The following is a 16064-nucleotide window of genomic DNA, read 5'->3' on the forward strand; positions in this document are numbered from 1 at the left end:
GCTGCGTGTTTCTTCACCGTGGGTTTGCTAAAAACAACACAAGGAACACCTGGAGCAAAACATTGCTTAATAGTTGTTTTACAAAGTATGGCCCGACGACTACTGTCAATAAAGCAATCAAATGCAATTATATATCAAAGGCTATTTAGTCAAGAGGACCATACATTTGATCCAAAGAAAGAAGACTGGTCATGTAACAAGAACGGGTTTTTAACTCCTGTTCAAATCCAATCTCATGTGCAAAGTGTTGCTTCCTCAGAGTTTCTCTTCATGATCTTGGTGAGTAATTAAATGTCAGTTTGATTCTCTGAACAGAGAAAAAACCTGATGTGATATTTCAGATTGTAATGAAATCTTGTAATATTTCTTAACCAACGACATCATTAATCTCCCTGCAACATCTTTAGAAACTCATTTTTAAAAAAAATAGACATGGCTTTACCAGCCGACAATACCCTTTATCTATAAAAACTCAGACAGCAATATTTACAACTTTGAGCATGTATTATAAAGTAGACTCTCTATCTGTAGATCCGTGGAGGTTCCCTGACGCCAAATCTACTGTGGGGTTTCTCCCGTAAAAGCACGTGCCAGAAAACAGAGGATTGTCGCAGGAGACGTCTCCCAGTGCAGGTTTATGTGTTGTTGAACGAGGAACTGAGACTGCACTATGTACAGGCAATGAGGCCGACAGTCAGCCTGAGTGATATGTGCGTGTGTGTGTGTGTGTGTGCTTGCACTTGGATCAAGGGTTTCCCATGGCTTCTCTTCAGACCTCCAGTCAGGAGCAGTGTGGAACTAGGTTCACACCGATGACTGGTCCCACACCTGCAAGACACGACAAGGGTCAAAAATGATCATCCTCGGACTTTTACCATTTCTACAAGTGCTACTTTCAAATTATGCCCTCAATGTACACGTCATTAAAAATACAGAAGCACCTGATAAACCTCAGCAGGTGTGTGAATATCTTAAATAACAAGAGACTGAATCAAAATATAAATGGAGGTTGCTGGTCACTGTAGCTTTTATTCAAACAGGAGGAAATAGTGCATTTGTTCTGGACTATTTTCAGGGGCGGATAAATACACATTTGTTATACTGAGTAGTTCCAGCAGCTGGAAGGAGTATGTGGTTTGATGGTAATGAGGGAACATGTAACTCTTGCAACGGTGTAGCTCACTGATGTGTTTCTAATCGGTTGCGTGCCATGTTCACATTTAACAACAATTTCAGGGCTAAGTATTGACAAAGGTCCCGGAAGTTTACTTGCCATCCGACAATCCGACAATACGATGGACAAAGAATGAGAGCCCGAAGAGTTGTAGTGAGAATGATGCATCATTTCTGAGCGCCGCCACACTCTACAGAGCAGAACTAGCAGCTAGAAAAGGAACAGCTCTGTATTAACGGTTTAAGAACAGGACCACGGATTATAATCAAATCCAAGATGCAGAGTGCTCATTAAATATGCTACCAGAGGTAATGTTTGTTTTTGTTGTTTTCAACATATTCTCATATTCTCATGTGTTCTTTTCTGCATATATCTCAATATTTCATGTTAGGACTATTATAATATTGAATATTGTATTTGTTGTGTATTATTATTTAACACATTTTTCATTCATTATATTTTATTGCTGTTTTATGCGGCTTGCAAACCTTTTTTCTTTTATTTCCTCATTTCTCGCTTTGCGGCCGTTCCTACTTTCCCCAGAGGAAGTGTTCCTGAGCCGGGGGTTGGTTCCCAACCTTTTAGCCCAAAAGGCTGGGAACCAGTGGTCTAAACTACGAATACAAGTGCATATCAGATGTTCAGTGATGGAACCGTCCTGTGTTGTGTATATGTGTGCTACAGGACCTTGGTTTCTTGTTTGTTTATTTAATTGTTTCTGTGCTTCATTGGACAGTTGATATTCGAGACAGACAGGAAGCAAGGGAAGAAAGAGGGGTATGACCCTGGGTAGAACTGAACGGGGTTGTATGGTATATGTCGTAACCACCCGGCAACCGGGACGCCCCTACAGTACCTTGTTAACAGGGGCGAGCTGTGTTCGGACAGACCCCGCATGGAGTCGGGTGCTGTCCCCGAACCTCCCAGGGGACCTCTCCCTGCGACTGTCCAGCACCCTGCCGGGCGACTTCTCCCTATCCAGCGGTCGGGCAGGAGACTTGTCCCGTCTGAACTCGGTGCGACCCTCCCGGTAACGATGCGGGGTGCTGGGCTCCCGATGCAAGCCTTCGTGGCTGCCGGGGCCCGAGGACAAACGCTTGGAGATGTGCTCTGTGTAGGTGGGTGGGCCACGCTTACTTGGACTGCTATAGAAAACACGGCAGAGAGCAGCATGTCACTACGATGCCTGACAGTTTTATCAGGTAAACCCAGAAGATTTTGTATTTTTACAGCAGATGGCACTGTTGGCCTAGTCAATGAAAACCCCTGTGAAACTGAACACAGTCAACATGAAATGTGTTTTGAAGTGAATTGGTTTTGTGTTTTGTAGGTGTTCGAGTGCTTTTTGTCTCTCCTACACAGTTTTTTTTTGGTTTGTTTTGTTTGTTCGCTAAAACTAAAGTACAGAGATCAAACATGACAGAGGGAGCTGACCCTCGGCTGGAGCCGGTCCTCTGCAGCTCTCCAGACTCTCTGATCAGACTTCCCTTACAGCAGATGACCCGCAGTTTGTTCTGGTAGGAAGAGGCCAGGTAAATGGCCCCAGAGGAGATGGCAGGGCCCAGGTAGCGAGGGTTTGGGATGTCTAGGTGGGCCAGCACTGTAGGACTAGAAGCAAGGACAGTGATGTGGGAAATGCAGCTAACAGCCAAAATCAAAGTGTTTGAAGTCTGGTACAACTTAGCTGGTCTGTCTCACCCCAGAGCAGTGTGTCCCTGAACCTCGATGACGTCCAGGGAGTTGAAGTAGGTGACAAACAGGTAAGGCTCCCTGTAGGCTGCCACCAGAAAAAAATTGAGTTATGGAATTATACAGATGTCAGAATGTGATGCTGTATGTCTGATGGCCGTATCAATGCAGCGAAAAGCTGTAGGGGTTTCACAGCTCACATACCAAAGGACAAAGGCAGACGGCTCCACTTAATTTCCTCAGTGCGGCTTCTTCGTCCGTACGTGTCCACAAACACTCCAAACTCTGTCACACAAATGAAGATTACTATACACTCCTCTGTCTGCCTCTTATCATGTCTATCCTCAAGACAGGACAGGATGCGCCTTGTGTGTGGGCAACAGTATCACTGACAGTGTCAATTCACAAGTAACACAAGAGAGTACAATCACATCTACGGATAAGAGTCAGACACCTTTACAAAGTACAACTTTATGACTTGAATACCCAGTAAAAATCAGAAACTACTACCACCACACTAAGAGCACTTTGCTGTCTCTACTGTAAACAGGAAACACAGGTGAGTGTGCAGAGCAGTTTTTCATTCAAACCCACCGTGAAAACACAGCAGGTATTCCTCCTTCTGCATGCTGCTGGCCACCTGCATGATGGCGATGGGGAAACTGTGGGACGAGGCTGCAAACACTGCTGAGGCCAGTGACATGTCGTTCTTATCCAAGAACTCTGCAGTGAAAAAAGAAAGCAGAGGACCTGGTTTAAACACTATGACTGTTTCACTGTGCACAGTGATCCAGCCAACATCTTCCTGCCTCATAAGACAGGCCTCTGATGCCTGGGGTTAAATAGGACCTATAGTGTCAGACAACCCTAAAATAATAGCTTGTGATTGTCTGGATGTGCTGTATGATCCTGGGTACCAACCTGGGTCCAGTTAAGGGAAAATAATTGCCTGCAAGTGAGTACCCATTATTCAGGTGGAAGGGTTCCTGTCAGTGGAGCTTCCTTTTCTATATACTGCTGCGTAGTTATTTGACTGTTTCTGTAACAGCAGATGGTTTGTTTTTTTTGGGGTTTTTTTTGTTTTGTTTTTTTAAATCGGTGTCGAACCCACGGTCGTGGATCATCAGACACTCTCATCCGGCCGACCCAGCCGGGAGTGATCAGTCCCCAGCTTGCGTCCACGTAGCGTGCTAACACCATGGATCCATGGATCACCCCTCTTGATCCACAGCCACCTCAACGCTTTTTCTACAGCTTCAATTATGTTCTTTGTGGCTCTTTCTCCCCGCAACCCTCCGGGTCCGATGTAGAGACTGCCCTGTAGAGCACCTGCAGTCCACCTCAATGGGCTGGCAGCGGGCCTTCCACCCATACCTTCTACATTTCACTACCAGTTAGAGATATTCGGCATTCTTACGCTCATGGGCCTCCTCTATCCTGTCCTCCTGGGGGACATTGAGCTCCAATATAACCACTTGCTGGAAACAGTCAGATGTTAGGACCAAATCTGGCCTGATTGTCGTCCTTGCAACGTCTTCTGGAAACTTCAGCTGCTTCCCTAAGTCACCCCAGCTGCCCGTCCTGAGCTGTGGCTAGCAGCTTGTATTACTACAGAATTTCAGAGTCTTAATCTGCAAAATAACTAGTCTATACTACTACCACTACAGTGGCTTCAGTGACAATTAAATCTATAGCACAAAGTGTGCAAAAAGTGAGGGGGGGGTCTGAATACTTTCTGAAGCCACGGTATATACTACTACAGCTGTCAAATAAATGTAGTCAGTTGCTATATTTTCCTTTGAATAGAGCGGAAGAAAAACCAAAAACTATTGTAAAGATTTTTTATGTGTCATGTTTTTAAATCAAAGCAAACAATTCTCTGCTTGTGTCCTTACCCTCAAGCACAAACTGCTTCATTTCAATCTCGTAGAACTTGTTGGTGCCAATTATGATGCTGTAGCTGGTCAGATGGATGCAGCTGCAAGGCTCCAGAGTTTCGATTTCCTGGGAGATTAAGGATTAGGAGGTGAGTAAAAGATAGTTCTTAGTTCCATACAAGTATGGTACATTTGCTACAAGAAGCATTTGTGACGGCAAAAGGCTTCCACCTTTCAAATTTGTTATTCTCTTTTGTATTTGGAAAAACATTAGAATATAGCCGTGTATTGCTGCCACTTTTTAATTAGGAAGGAAACACATTTTCAGTTGATAATTCAGGTGATAAAATTCAGCTTTTATTGCCACTAACTGTACATTTTAATATGGCCTCTAATTCGCACAACTCAGATATCGAGAGACATATATTTTTCTTTGCATTCCCCTATTTTCTGTCTTGATAACTTGTCTCTTTTTATCATGTAATGCTGCTCTTTCAGGCGTTTCATGCCATCCACTCCATATTATGATGTAACATAACTGTTGTAATTAATGATTACAATTGTATATGGGAAGTACCAGGTCATACCCACCTTACGAATACAGTATTTGTTGAGGTTGTCATTGTAGCGCAGAATGGTTATCTTGTTAGGCATTGCAGCGCATATACAAGGACCGTTGTCTATCTGTAAAGAAAGCGCACGTCCCTTTCTAAAGTCGGTTTTTCCACCAGCAAGTAACTAGGCACTTCAAAGACATGAAGCAGACGATCTGCTTTATCTCAAGTTTCACAGAGGAGAAGAAGACCTACTCTCCCAGCAGCAAACAGATGGCAGCCCTTCACAGTCTCAAAGATGTAGGGAGCCAGTTCAGACTGGCTGGGCATGTGGGACTGGGCCAGAGACTGCTTTACTCTCTTTATCTCCACCAGACACAGCGCTCTCTCGTCCCCTGCAGCACACACAGACAGACGTTACACGGTAGCTGACGTTCCAGGACGAGGAGACAGTGCATCTCTAAGTCATCATGCTGTCCTGTGTAACAAAATGTGTCATAACTACAAGTTTCACTAGTATTATTAGAATGGTAGAACGGCCTTTCAAAGATCTGAACGATGAATAATAATTGTAGCACCTCAATTATGCTGGTTAGGCAGCTTCTTATGGAAGCGCTCGCTTCCTGAGCTGACTGAACTAAAAGTCGAGACTCGAGTCCTGCTGCTCAGTAAGCACTTATCATCTGTTGAAAATGACAGAGCTGGACATCTCACCAACAATCATCAGCAGTTTCTCCTGCTCTTTGATGATGTGGATCTGAAAGACTGACCCTAGACCAGGGATGTGAGTCAGGGAGTTCTTGATAACATTCAGGGCATACAGACCCTCTTCAGATCCCACCAGAACGATCTGCAGCACAGCAACAAAACACAATCATAAACATAACCATAGTTTTTCTGGTGAAATTTCAAACAGGAGCATCATGTGGCAAACCTTGGCAGTGAGCCCCGAGCATCTGCTCCGTGCTCCATGTCCCATCATTAATTAAGAATGCTCTACTTTTGATCATAACTGCTACTGTCGAAAAAAGTTTTTTCTAAATAATCCAACTTCAAAATGTCTAAAAATGAAAATATAGTATATATATAATATAGTATATAGTATGTTCCACACCAATACCTGATCTGTGAGAGGGAGCGTGCAGTTAATATCCAGCCTATCATCTCCCTCCAGCTTTAGTAGAGAGTTTCCTAGCAGCTTCTGTGAGAGCAGAGAGAGGTGAGGGGTCAGCTGGATCATGACCTCGACATGACCTCGGTGGGAGGCAGCAGAAGAGCAGGACAGAGGGGGCCAGGGGGCTGTGTGCAGGTTCACAGTATCAGAGGCACGACCAAGTCACAAGTCAGTCTCCAGTTTCAAGTTCGTGTTTCAAGCACGGCTTCTCACAGGTCAAGTCACTGCATCGTTAACCCACACACTTTTTAATCCTGGGCCTCCACCAAACGGTTGAGATGTACGTTTACAGTAAAAGTACACTTTCAACAATTTTCCTTCATTAAAGATTTTAAATACACGTGTAAAACTTAATGGAAAAACATTTTATGTATAATAAAAACATGAAACTTTTTCAAAAATATTACATAATCACCAGACCTTTTTTTAAATGGCATAATTCTCATCACAACTCAAAATGTGCTCCACCAAACGTCTGAGACCATCAAAGGATTCATATTTAAATCTAAAATTGCCATCAAAATCTATATATTCCCTTTACAAATATTAGAGTAAGTTATCAAAATGAGCAGTAGCAGTTCAAGAGCCACACCTAAACTTCAAACTGACCTCTTTTAAGCTGAAGGAGTAATGTAACATTTAGTGTTATAGCTTTTATCAGATAAATCATAGAATAAATTAGATTAACATAGAATGGACACAATCTATAGAGAGTTGTTTTGTCAATATGCATTCCATGAAGAATAAACTTTAATAGCATGAGGTACCTCACTTTTGATTGGCTAACCTGAATTTACCTGTTGACCAGCAGGCAGTTCAAAGACAATTTGAGTCATTTTCATACATTCCATAGTCAACTCTAGATCTTCCAAACTATGAATTTAAGTCAAGTTTTTGTGGTCCAGGTTGTGACTTGTGTCTCACAGATGAGTCAGAGGCACGTGACTTGAGTCCCAATCACTAAAGAGTGTGAGGGGCAGGGTAAAAACACAGACGAGTTCACCAGCAGGTAAAAAAAACCTGCTGTCTGATCCCTGGTCCTCTGGACAGGACAGCTGAGGAGGATCAACCCGAAGATGATCAAACATCTTGGTGAGAATCTGTGTAGTGTGGTTACAAAACAGGACACCAAAGAAAGGGAAGAATATTTCAACCACAATCGAACTATTACATCAACACAGAGTTGTACAGGACATGAGGATAGTGACAGTGAGGTGTGGCCACAGCAGGTGAGATGAGAGCAGGGGGGAGGGTGGGGGGTTGACCAACCAACACAATGACAGACACATGCACTACTGCGTGCCTCATGGAAGATATGCAGGTGTGTGTGTGTGTGTGTGTGTGTGTGTGTGTGTGTGTGTGTGTAGGTCTTGTGTCTATATCTTGGTAACTCTTTACCTGGACCAGAGGAGACAGAACCATTTGTCTTTTGGACACAGCAGCCTATGTGTGCAATGAAACCCAGTGGAGTGGGCAGAACAAAGCAAATCAACAAAACATGCCCATATTCCGGACATACAATGTGGCATGATGAAAAGGCAACAAACAGGAGTGAGAAAGACAAAGAGAGAGGAGAGAAAGAGAAGAGGAGAGAAGAAGGGGACAGTTAACGACACATAGAAGTGAAACGGGGGGTTATCCATTAATCTCTAAACCTAAAACATATCTTAAAATTACTACAGAGGGTAAATCTTCTCCTCATGAGTAGCCCCCATGCATTTAAACAGTGAGTTTACAACTGCAGCCACAGACAAGACAGTTATCTGTGACTGTGGTCATAGCGGTTCATTTGAGTCATCAGACGTTGAGGACGCAGAGAGGCAGTCGCCCCCGTCGCCCCCTTGCCTGCTCCAGAGATACTCACTGCGTCAGCTTCGGCCTTTTCCCGTGAGGCTCGCCCCCCAGCCACCACAGACTCCATGACAGCCACCCAGCGCTGCTTGTCTGGGAAACTGGGAGCCATGAAGTAAATAGACTGTCCAGGCCAGCAGGGGGCGTGACAACAGGACTCCAGCTTCAGGACGTAAGGAACATCTGGCACACATGGAACAGAGCTAAGGTATGACTTCAGAATACTTCTCTTATTTTTAGGGTTTCTAATTAATTATAGAAAAATCAGAACATGCTTCAATTTGCAGGGGCCCTCTGGAACCTTCTAAATGACCCTTGAGGGTTAGGGTTTTTAGATCCAGCTTTGAGAACCATAACTCCTCTGAGACACTCGTTCAGAGGACCAGAAAACATGAGAATAGTCTCGTATCAAGTAAATATGATGGGATTCTGAGGGGAAGTGACAGATCGAGGGGAGGGAATAGGTTAAAGAAGGTTTTTTTTATCTTTACACTGAAGGCCATTTGGAGACATTTGTGTCTACCTGACTTGGCGGTGTTTGGTAGCTCAGATGCTCCTACAGCTCCATGAACCACCACCTCTCCATCAGACAGACACAGGTCAAACTCCTCCAGTGGCTTCACTGAGTCTGAGTAACACACACAGAACAGACAGATCTGTAACTGTTGGCAGTATTTGGCAACTCTAGTAAGTCTATGAGATCTGCTGTTAAATCAAATATCCAGACAGTTAAAAAAAAAGACAAACAACCTTCCCTGGGCTCTATCTCGTAGATGGACACTTTAGTCCCATCCAGGACCACATATTTCCTCTCCCAGCCTTGGCCTCGCTTCCCATTCCTGCAAACACATAAGGAAACTGCATCATTACAAAGCACATATGATGAAGCTAGAACAGTTTTTGCAGGAAGCTCTTCAAACGCCTTTGTTTAGTCTGGTTTAAGTACCAGATGGGTGGATTTTTAACAGAGAGTGCCTGAGAGGGCTTGCGTTCAGTAACAGCTGCCTGATCAGTCTCAAAGGACCACAGAAACTTTATCGCTTGAGACAAATATGCTAATAGGTGTGAAGGACGCGATGGATATACAAAGGATATATACACTGTTGGGCACCACAAGCCCCCAGAACAGCTTCAGTGCTTCTTGTCGTAGATTTTAAAGTTTTTGGAGCATGTGATCCAAATTTTTTTAATGCTCATTAAACGATTCGGTGAATCCTTGTGCTCTGTAGGGAAGCATCTGTGTTTGTTAAGTTTATCTGCTCCTTTATTAAGATCTTTCTTTTATTTTGGCCATATGTGTAAATCAAGACATACCATCATGGGCTACTATAGCGTCCATGCACCTACGCACAATTGCATAGACCAAATTCTTGTTGCCCATCCGCTGACTTTCTTGACATCTTAAACTTTTAAGATACACTGTCCCACCCGTGGGATGCTTTGGCCTCGGTAGCGCTACTTAAGGTGTGGTTTGGTCTGTACAGGACTCAGTCCTCACACAACCTTGACAAATTATACAATTGTTTGAAAGCTCTAAGTCTCCTGATTCTGTCTGTGCAAAGCATTTTAGGATCCCCATATCACTGCAACAGCTGCTGACACAGAATTGGTTCAGACTTGTGGCTCCAAAGTGTTTTCCACACAAAAGGTCCCACTACACACCATATATTCCCTTCTTTATGCCAAAAACAATAGGGGAGGCAAAAAACAAAAAAGCGTCCATTTCTACCATGTTTGTGCCTCTGTAGCCTTGGTTCAGTATCTCTTATCCTCATTCTGACTTTTTGGCCGTAAAATGTGAAGTGTTACTTTTCAGAAGAGACCATGGTTATGACTGTCATCAAGAGAGTTGTAGAACAGTAACCTTTTTATTTTGGGTACTTTATTGTTTGGCTTGGGCACAACAATGGGGGTGTCTGTTAAGGGGTTTTGAAGGATTTATGAACCCCCACATCCAAAGTAATGAGCAGCTAGAGAAAATCTTAAACAATCACATCACTGTGTCCATGGCTAACCTGGGCTGTTTCATCCAGCCCTCCAGGTGCATGTGTCCGCTAGCTTCTTTGAGCTGCTGGCCTGGAGAGCTGCCTTTGTCCCGACCCAGGCCCTCGGACAGATGCAGTGAGCAGTCGCTGGACATGCCACATGTGGCTGGAAGGCAGGGGGAGCATTTTGGGTGGCACAAAGCGTGACACTCTGAGGAGAAAAATCGTCGTTAAAGAGACTACGATGCCAGACAAGGTTTGGGCTCCTCTCCACACGCATTTGTGTCATCCAGTAGTACGAGTGGAATGGGGGCATCTTAGCAAAGACTACAAAAATATAAAATTTCAAATGAATGTTAAAGTTATTATTCTAAGGAGCATTTACACTTCAGTCCAGATACTCTGGTATGTGGAGTGACCAAAGGGATCCACAAATTATCTCAAAACCATCATTACAAAAAAGGAGAGATTTTTTTTTTTTTTACATGTTTGTTTTGTTTTTCAAAGTTTGGAAAAATGAAAAATTCAAATACTGGTCTCAGACATAGAAACGTGGCATTAAAAAAAGCTTAGGCAGAACAATAGCAGTGAGTGAGAGGCAACAGCAGCAACCATCACAATGGCCATACACATTCTAATAATACTCCTGCTTATCATCCATATTACAGCATCCACTATAAAACAGAAAAAAACATGACAAAAACAAATAAAAGGTCGGCCAAAATTTCACTTCTGATTTCATTCTTGCTCAGTCAAATATAGACTACTTTTTTTTCAGTTTACATGAAGATAAAGTGGATCACTGAGGTCAGGGCTGTCCTTGTGAACACACATGTAACTCACCGAGACAGGTAGCGGCTTGGCGACCGAAGTGCACAGTATCCAGGCACACAGTACACTTGGCCGCTCTCATGTTGAGTCCCACTGTGAAGCGGTGAGGGGTGTTGTGGTGCACCACTCTCTCTCTCTCCCTCTCTCTGTCTCTCTGACTGTCCTTCAAACGACGGCTATACTCTGAATACAGTCAGGGGACACAATGAGGGCAGGCAGCTCCAGTTTGTCGTACTGTGTGTCAGGTACATCAGTCACTCCATAAACCTCAGTGCACCATGCCAAACTAGCTATGAAATCAGTTAAAAAAAAAAAAGACGGTTTTCAAATGTACTGGAAGATGTTTAGCATAATGAGTGAGCAAGTAAACTCTTAAATGCTTGAAAAAGAATATTGATTTGATCAATTCCTTTGCTTGTGCCCACTCACTGCTGCATTTTAAAGGCATTATCCAGTCGATATCAAGTTTTCTGTTGTGTGTCCATTTTTCTTTGTTTGCAAGTCTACACACCACAACATTTTCTGTACAACAGTTGAACTCCTGAGGTTGGACTATATGTACAAGTCCTAACACATAAACACAAATGTTCACTTACAGAAAATTATCTTAACATAGTTTAGATTTAGAAAACCACATTACACCAAACAACTCAGATAGGTAATGATAATTTATGGATTTTCTGCAGTTTTTGCTTTACCATAATATACACTTATTACTTTACTGAGTGTGTTGATGTTAGAAACATGCATTCTATGAGTACAGTAATTATATTGTGTTACTCTTATAATTTTTTACATAAATTGTCTATATTACATTTTTTATTTTATGATCTTATTTTTTTTCTACTTCTGTTTTCCTTTCATTTTTACTTCTTATTTCTGTTGCCGTAACAATCACCACATTTCATCACAATCAGCAATATCAGGTTACAAGGAAATAAGATTAAGATAAGGATCATCCACTCTTTTGTTGTAACTCTGACTCTTTTGTAAGAAGAAATACAATGACTGAATAATACCTCTAGTTTCTTCAGAGTGTGGGTTCAAACAGCTTTTTATGAATGACAGACTTCATCATACGGTACATCTCTGTTAGTGTATGATGTGATGTTCAAGTGGAATTGTAGTGAGTTAAAGAGCAGAGCAGAGAGGTCTGCAAAACAGATTGGCTAAGCTCCAGCAACCGAGATAAAAATGCTTCAGATTTCTAAAGCTTTGCACTGAAAAGGAGGAAATTTACAGCCTCACTGACCAGCCTGGTAGGATCTAACATTTTCTAAAAGTGCAGAGCTTTTAAAATCTGGCCTTTCAAGGATGTGGATGAGGCAAAAGGAGAAGAGAGATAAGAGACCGAAATTCAGAAACCATGAGTCGGGACAACTTACTTTCAAAAGTGACCCTCCTTCTCTCTGAAAGGTGTGTGAAAGAAAAAGGATAGAAAGAGCTCCATAAATGATCTTTCACGAGTGAGATTAGATGCGTGTCTTTAGGTGTGTGTGTGTGTGTGTGTGTGTGTGTGTGTGTGTGTGTGTGTGAGTGTTTGTGTGTGTGTGTGTGTGTGTGTGTGTGTGTGTGTGTGTGTGTGTGTGTGCGGGTAAGGGCCAGTATGTGTAAAGTATGAAGCTATAAGCCGGCATGTATGTTTCTGTTAGAGAGAAAAAGTTGCACTTCAGTATACATCATCCCTTCACTCACCCTCGGGTGTAGGTGCAGTCTCCTTCCTGCGTCCAGAGTTGGAGGGTGCCAGGCTGGTCGGGCCCTGCTGGTGCTCAGGAGACTTCACCATGGCAGACATAACCATCTGCTGCCGTGCTGTGGCCGGGTTTGTAGGGTTACCATGATCTTTATACTGGAGCGCTGGGGTTTGATACATTTTTTTTATCACTCTGAGTAAACAGTTTTCTTTTGTTCCAAAAAGATAACGTTAGTAGTATACTATTGCTAAAACGAATGGTGTGCAGAATCGCAAACATGTTTAAAGAGAGTGTGTAAACTGCTATAGAGGAGCAGTCTGACCTTCCTCTCTCAGAGATCGCAGCTCTGCTCTCATTTTCTGCAGAGCGTCTTCCAGCTCAGAGCAGCGTGCGCGTTCTTTGTCCAGAGCCGCCTTCATGTCGCTGTACTGCAGAGGAACCGGCTGGATGGGGGGCACAGGGGAAACCTGGCCTTGACCCTGCCCTTGAACCTGGGCCTGAGCAGCCATGGCAGCCAACAGGTCCTCCCGACGACGTCCAAATAGACCCTGAGAGACACACAAGCAAACCCCCAAAAAAAAAAAAAAATTGAGAAAAACATTTAACGTGAGACCAGAAATGAAAAGTTAGATTCAATCCAAATTTTTTTGGCAAGAAGTAGTTTTATACACTGAGACCACTGAGCTGTAGGACACAATATCTTGCTCACTCATTTAAATTTTATTTTAAAACATTACTATGCTACAGTATTCTGATTGTACATCAGTTTCTGTGTGTTGATGATCTACAAGTCTTTTTGAATGTGCAAAAAAGCTGCTGGAAGTTGTAGTGACACTTTATGTATAATGTGAGTCATCGGTGGCTGCCCTGAATTTCACCTTTGTGAAAAAAGTAATCGTCAAACTTGTCATTTTAATTCAAAACCCTTTCCTACATATGTATTTATGAAACACATTCTAAAAATTTGGTAAATTTGTCCCTTTTTTCCCACCTTCTTCATTTTTCCCACCTCCTCCATAGATTTTAACTTTGGGAATTTGATTTCTTCCCCTATATTGAATTTACTTCTAAACTGGATTAGAAACACTTTGCTTACTGTTAGTATGATTTAAGGTGATAGTCGTTATGCAAGACAAAAATAACCATCTCACTCTACAGATAAAAACTGGAAAAATAATGTATCTAATTAAAAATCAATCCAATTAAATCTATAATCCCATCTGACCTTTTTCTTCTTGGAGCCACCATGGGCCTGGGCCTGGAGGAAGTCTATGAGCTTGGTCTGCTGGGTGATGGTCCCCTCCATTTTCACCTTCTCATGGGAGTACACAGCCTGCAGGTGGAGCTAAGTGAACATCACTACTGCCATGAATTTCTCCTCAAGTACTTAACTTCACACAGAGAGGGTGAAAGAGAGACAGTCTGTGTGTGTGTGTGTGTGTGTGGGGGGGGGGGGAAGTAAGTAGCTGTCACTCTTAAAACAAAGTGACAGAATACTGGGGGAGAACAAGACTGCAAACCCTAGAAGGATTAGCTCCCAGTCCAGCAAGAATACATGTGCCTGTGGTGATTGGGAACTCAACCAGCTTATCTACTCTAAGTATGTTTTTTTTTCTGTGCATATAGATTACTGGGTATATGTGTATGTGTGTGTAGCAGCACCTGGATATTCTCCAGCTGGTATTCCAGGTCAGTCCTTTCAGTTTTTAGCAGGTCAGTCTGGTCCAGAGCGTCCTGCAGCCCCTGGGTTAGACGGAAGATGTGGGTCTTCTGGGCATCCATTTGCTGCTGCAGTTTCTCTTGCTGTGGAGGTAAAACAGTTGTTACATCCTCGCTGGACCCTGTGACTTTGCCACTTGCGCTTCTTACAATTGATTGCTTCCAATGATGGCAGCAGCTAAACCTTGCAGCAAGGTTTGACATTTTTTTCCGCTATGACTTTACACAGAGCAGACTCAAATATACTGACAGCGGATTTGCAGCGATGACATACATAATAGAATTATAACATGAAGACATGTAGTAACAGGCACAAAAACATTTAAACAAAAGAACAAAAGAAACAAATACTTCAAGTTCTCAGATATGTTCGGTCTGTCCTGCACACAAAGAATGTTTAAGACCTGCCCACAGATTTTCATCGATGTTCAAGTCAGGGGACTGTGAGGGCCGATCAAAAAGCTTCAGCTTGTGTTTCTTGAAGATGTTCATGGTGGATTCTGAGGTCTGCTTTGCATCATTGTCCTTTTGTAGAAGCCAGCCTTTTTTGACTTTCCCTTTCTGGACTGAATGCAGGACATTGCATCCAGAGTTTGCTGATATTTAGTGGTATCCATTCTTCCCTCTATCTTTGCAGTTCTTCCTGTGCCACTGGCTGCCACATAACCCCAAAGCAGAATCGTCCTTTTCCAGGTCTTCCAGATCTTCCACAGTTCTCCGTAACTGCCATCGCTCATTGGCATTTTGACAGTGGAAATTTCACGCTGGAAGCAGTTTATGTTTTTATAACTTCCCCTGCTTTATAGGCATCAGGTAACTTTATTCTAGATCCTCAGTCACTTTCTCAGAGGAGCCCATGGTTGTTGGGTGTTACCACAAAGTTTGAAGAGTCAGTTTGGGATCTGCCTTTAAAGACCTACCGAGTCAATTAAGGCACAGCGAGTTAAGTTATGTGTTTTACAAGCAGAAGGGTGCCCAGATTTTACACATGCCCCAGTTACTGTTTGATCCTTTTGTTTTTTAAGTTCATGACATAAAAAGTAACAGTGCATTAACATTTAAAGAAAGGCTAATTTTTAATGTCTGTTTGCTGCAGTAGTTGTATTTACTTCTTTTTAGCTCAAAAATCAACAAAATATGTCATTTACCCTTGTGGTGTCCAAACGTTTGCATACCTCATCCAGCAGTCTCTGCTTCAGATCCCTCTCACTCTCCAACTTTTGCTGCAAACTGCGGGCGTTCATCTCCAGCATGGCATGCTTCTTCTCCAGATCATTCAACTGAGAACAGAGTGCAGGAGGAATTTGCTCTAACACCTGCTAACCAGAGAAAGTACAATACTTATTCAGCAGTTTGGAAATGCTTACAGTATCTGCAAGGCTCTCAGCTTTGAGTTTCTGGTCTTTTAGCGCCTGCTGCAGGGCCAGGATCTCAGCCTTGTGCTCCTTAACTGCCTGTTCCACAGCCTGGCGAGACTCAGAGCTGCGCTGCTCTGCACGAAGCCTAGAACATACAG

At 42.9% G+C, this 16064-nt stretch overlaps 1 protein-coding gene across 1 annotated transcript in view; it reads right to left on the bottom strand.

Annotated features, from left to right (window-relative positions):
* Positions 1 to 730: 730 nt before the first annotated feature.
* The window catches only part of LOC120804987 (citron Rho-interacting kinase), a 41797-nt gene continuing 26463 nt past the window's right edge, over positions 731 to 16064 (bottom strand). The window contains exons 17-40 of the mRNA XM_040154771.1: positions 15916 to 16051; positions 15724 to 15828; positions 14492 to 14632; positions 14055 to 14174; positions 13152 to 13377; positions 12831 to 12992; positions 12521 to 12544; positions 11148 to 11318; positions 10335 to 10515; positions 9070 to 9158; positions 8843 to 8947; positions 8333 to 8502; positions 7867 to 7911; positions 6415 to 6495; positions 6009 to 6144; positions 5550 to 5689; positions 5332 to 5424; positions 4759 to 4867; positions 3458 to 3586; positions 3068 to 3148; positions 2873 to 2951; positions 2609 to 2782; positions 2031 to 2319; positions 731 to 828 (exon numbers count right to left, since the gene is read on the bottom strand). Of these exons, the coding sequence (XP_040010705.1) occupies positions 805 to 828; positions 2031 to 2319; positions 2609 to 2782; positions 2873 to 2951; positions 3068 to 3148; positions 3458 to 3586; positions 4759 to 4867; positions 5332 to 5424; positions 5550 to 5689; positions 6009 to 6144; positions 6415 to 6495; positions 7867 to 7911; positions 8333 to 8502; positions 8843 to 8947; positions 9070 to 9158; positions 10335 to 10515; positions 11148 to 11318; positions 12521 to 12544; positions 12831 to 12992; positions 13152 to 13377; positions 14055 to 14174; positions 14492 to 14632; positions 15724 to 15828; positions 15916 to 16051 (3010 nt within the window). The 3' untranslated portion in view covers positions 731 to 804. The remainder of the gene's footprint in view (positions 829 to 2030; positions 2320 to 2608; positions 2783 to 2872; positions 2952 to 3067; positions 3149 to 3457; positions 3587 to 4758; positions 4868 to 5331; positions 5425 to 5549; positions 5690 to 6008; positions 6145 to 6414; positions 6496 to 7866; positions 7912 to 8332; positions 8503 to 8842; positions 8948 to 9069; positions 9159 to 10334; positions 10516 to 11147; positions 11319 to 12520; positions 12545 to 12830; positions 12993 to 13151; positions 13378 to 14054; positions 14175 to 14491; positions 14633 to 15723; positions 15829 to 15915; positions 16052 to 16064) is intronic.

The sequence above is a fragment of the Xiphias gladius genome, chromosome 19 (assembly GCF_016859285.1).
Source record: "Xiphias gladius isolate SHS-SW01 ecotype Sanya breed wild chromosome 19, ASM1685928v1, whole genome shotgun sequence".
In the NCBI taxonomy this organism is placed as follows: Eukaryota; Metazoa; Chordata; class Actinopteri; order Istiophoriformes; family Xiphiidae; genus Xiphias; species Xiphias gladius.